Source organism: Engraulis encrasicolus, chromosome 11, assembly GCF_034702125.1.
Source record: "Engraulis encrasicolus isolate BLACKSEA-1 chromosome 11, IST_EnEncr_1.0, whole genome shotgun sequence".
In the NCBI taxonomy this organism is placed as follows: domain Eukaryota; kingdom Metazoa; phylum Chordata; class Actinopteri; order Clupeiformes; family Engraulidae; genus Engraulis; species Engraulis encrasicolus.
In genome coordinates, this window is record NC_085867.1 from 53,796,163 (window position 1) to 53,798,662 (window position 2,500).

At 42.6% G+C, this 2,500-nt stretch overlaps 1 protein-coding gene across 1 annotated transcript in view; it reads left to right on the forward strand.

The window, feature by feature from the left end:
- Positions 1-2,500, forward strand: part of trabd2a (TraB domain containing 2A) — an 84,854-nt gene that overhangs the window by 33,538 nt on the left and 48,816 nt on the right. Inside the window, exon 4 of the mRNA XM_063211429.1 lies at positions 700-874. Coding sequence (XP_063067499.1) covers positions 700-874 — 175 coding nt within the window. The remainder of the gene's footprint in view (positions 1-699; positions 875-2,500) is intronic.

Genomic DNA, 2,500 nt, shown 5'->3' on the forward strand with positions numbered 1-2,500 from the left:
ATTATGAATGAATGATTCTGTAATAACCAGACAGGTGGAATTTGTTTTCAGCAAAGCATCAGCTCCATACTGTACATCATCCATCAACATTTGAGACACAGCAGTCAGATATACTGTACAGACATCCCATCAATAATTGTAAAACATTCACGACACAGACATACAGACAACAGTTAAACATACAGACAAAAGTTAGACATGCATTTAACAATACAGACTGGTATGTGTTTTCATATTTGTTGCTTTTAGGGGATTATTTTTTTCTTCAGCCTTCATCCTATTGATTGAAGAAGACCAATTGTGTCTGGCATTGCTACATATGCAGACCTTTTTTTCGATTCCGTTCCAAAAGTGCTGCAGCATCTCCGGAATTTTCCGAGCACACGCCGCACCAATTATGTAATTGCCGAGTGATACCACAAGCAACCGCCTTGGCCTCAGTTCTTCGCCGCTTCCTTATGCCAGCAGTGCTTAATGGCTTTGTATAATAGACAAAACAGCTCTATTCTCCGTTGTCCTGCAGCTACAGCACGTATGTTAGCCTTGGCCTACATTGTCTCAGAATCACGCTAAAGCCCCTAGCTCTCCCCTTGCCAAAATGGAGGGGATGAGATGTTTTGGGGGGGGGAAATCAGCACACCATTTTGAGTTATATTCTTCAGTTTCATGATATCCCATCTCTTCCCTCTTCCCCTGTAGGTCCCCAACTTCAACAACGTCACTCTGCCCCCTAACGAGCAGATCACGGCGCAGGAGATCGACAGCTACTTCCGGCAGGAGCTGATCTACAAGCGCAACGAGAGGATGGGAAAGAGGGTCAAGGCCCTCATGGAGGAACACCCTGACAAGACCTTCTTCTTTGCCTTTGGAGCTGGTGAGTTCTGGCCCAGTAAATTAATGGATGAGCCCAAGCGGCAGAATTGATTTTTCAGGGGTTTTTTTGCCTGGAAAATTGGTTCATTGTCGCCCCATAGGAGATAGTCATGGTTGGGCCAACAACCTTAAGCTTTACCTATAGTGCGACCCCAGACTATCGATTTCATGTCTTGCACGGCTTTGTCAGTTCACAAGACCTTGGTGCCAATTCCTTTGCAACTATTAATGCAGTGATCAGAGCAACACTGCTACCTCCTGTTAAAACCTTTCATCTAGAACAGGGGTGCCCAACCAGTCGATCGCGGGCTACCAGTCGATCTCGAGTGGAGTGGCAGTCAATCGCGAGACTTGTAATGTGACGGGACAAATACTTTCTTTCAAAAGTAGGCTATGTAGCAAGCTGCTGGTACAGTGTTAGACAATTAGTCCCAGGTAACACAGAATGAGGGGAAAGCATTAGGAAGTGACCGTGAAGGTATTGAAGTTGGTTCATGTGTGCAAACATGTAACTTCGGGTGAGTAACAGAACACGTGCGCAACGATGCGTTATGACGCGGTGAGATGCGAGGAACTTTGTCCAAATCGCTAACCGCATGCATCACATCGTGAACTGCGTTTACATCGTGTGCCGCGTGTAAGGGAAATGATAGTAGTTGACATGTAGCCTATGGAATTCACTTCAATTTGTGCTGTTTCTTGCTCCATTTCTGGAAAGAAACGATTGGCCAAACTCACAATAGAAAGCCTTTGCTGTGCTACTGTCCTGAAAAAAACCTTCATAGAAGAAGTCATTCTTAAAAGGTCTCTCTCTCTCTCTCTCTCTCTCTCTCTCTCTCTCTCTCTCTCTCTCTCTCTCTCTCTCTCTCTCTCTCTCTCTCTCTCTCTCTCTCTCTCTCTCTCTCTCTCATAGTAGAGTATACTGAACTACTATTTACCCAAAACAAATGGTGAATTTCTGAGCCCTTTTTAAAATTTGTACCACTGAAGGCATTTTGATAATGCTTCATCATATTTTAGAAAGAGGGCCTATGTGCCTACATATGCCTTTAATACCAAATATAGATCATTTTGAAATGGTTTCAGTTGTTTAGGACTTGTGTAGGACTGAAATGATGTCTGCATATCAGTGCTGCATTGCTTTCTAAACATAGGCTATTCAACACACCTTAAAAACACACTGAAAAGATACGGTCATAGTAGCCTACTAAAAACATTTTGTTCATAATAATGGTGATTAATAAATGGTGATCTTAAATGTTCATACTGACATCCTTCAATTTGATTTGGTAGATCGCGGCAGACCATCACCTTCAAAAGTAGATTTCGGTTACTGTAATAAAAGGTTGGGCACCCCTGATCTAGAACCTCTATTATAAGCTTTTCGTTACGACATTGCACTAAGACTTGAGTCTTAATCTGTTCATTCTTAGTAATGTCATGACAATACTCTTAAGATGTTGCAGAGTTTTTTCAGCAAAGAGTGACTGTACTAAGACAATACGAAAGGAGGCCTCACAGTTTTATCCAAGCATCACTCCTTCTGTATCAAGGGATGTCAATCACTCATTTGGGTCAACTGGTTAGGGCAGTGTGGTAATATCGTATAAATATTAAGTTTGATTCC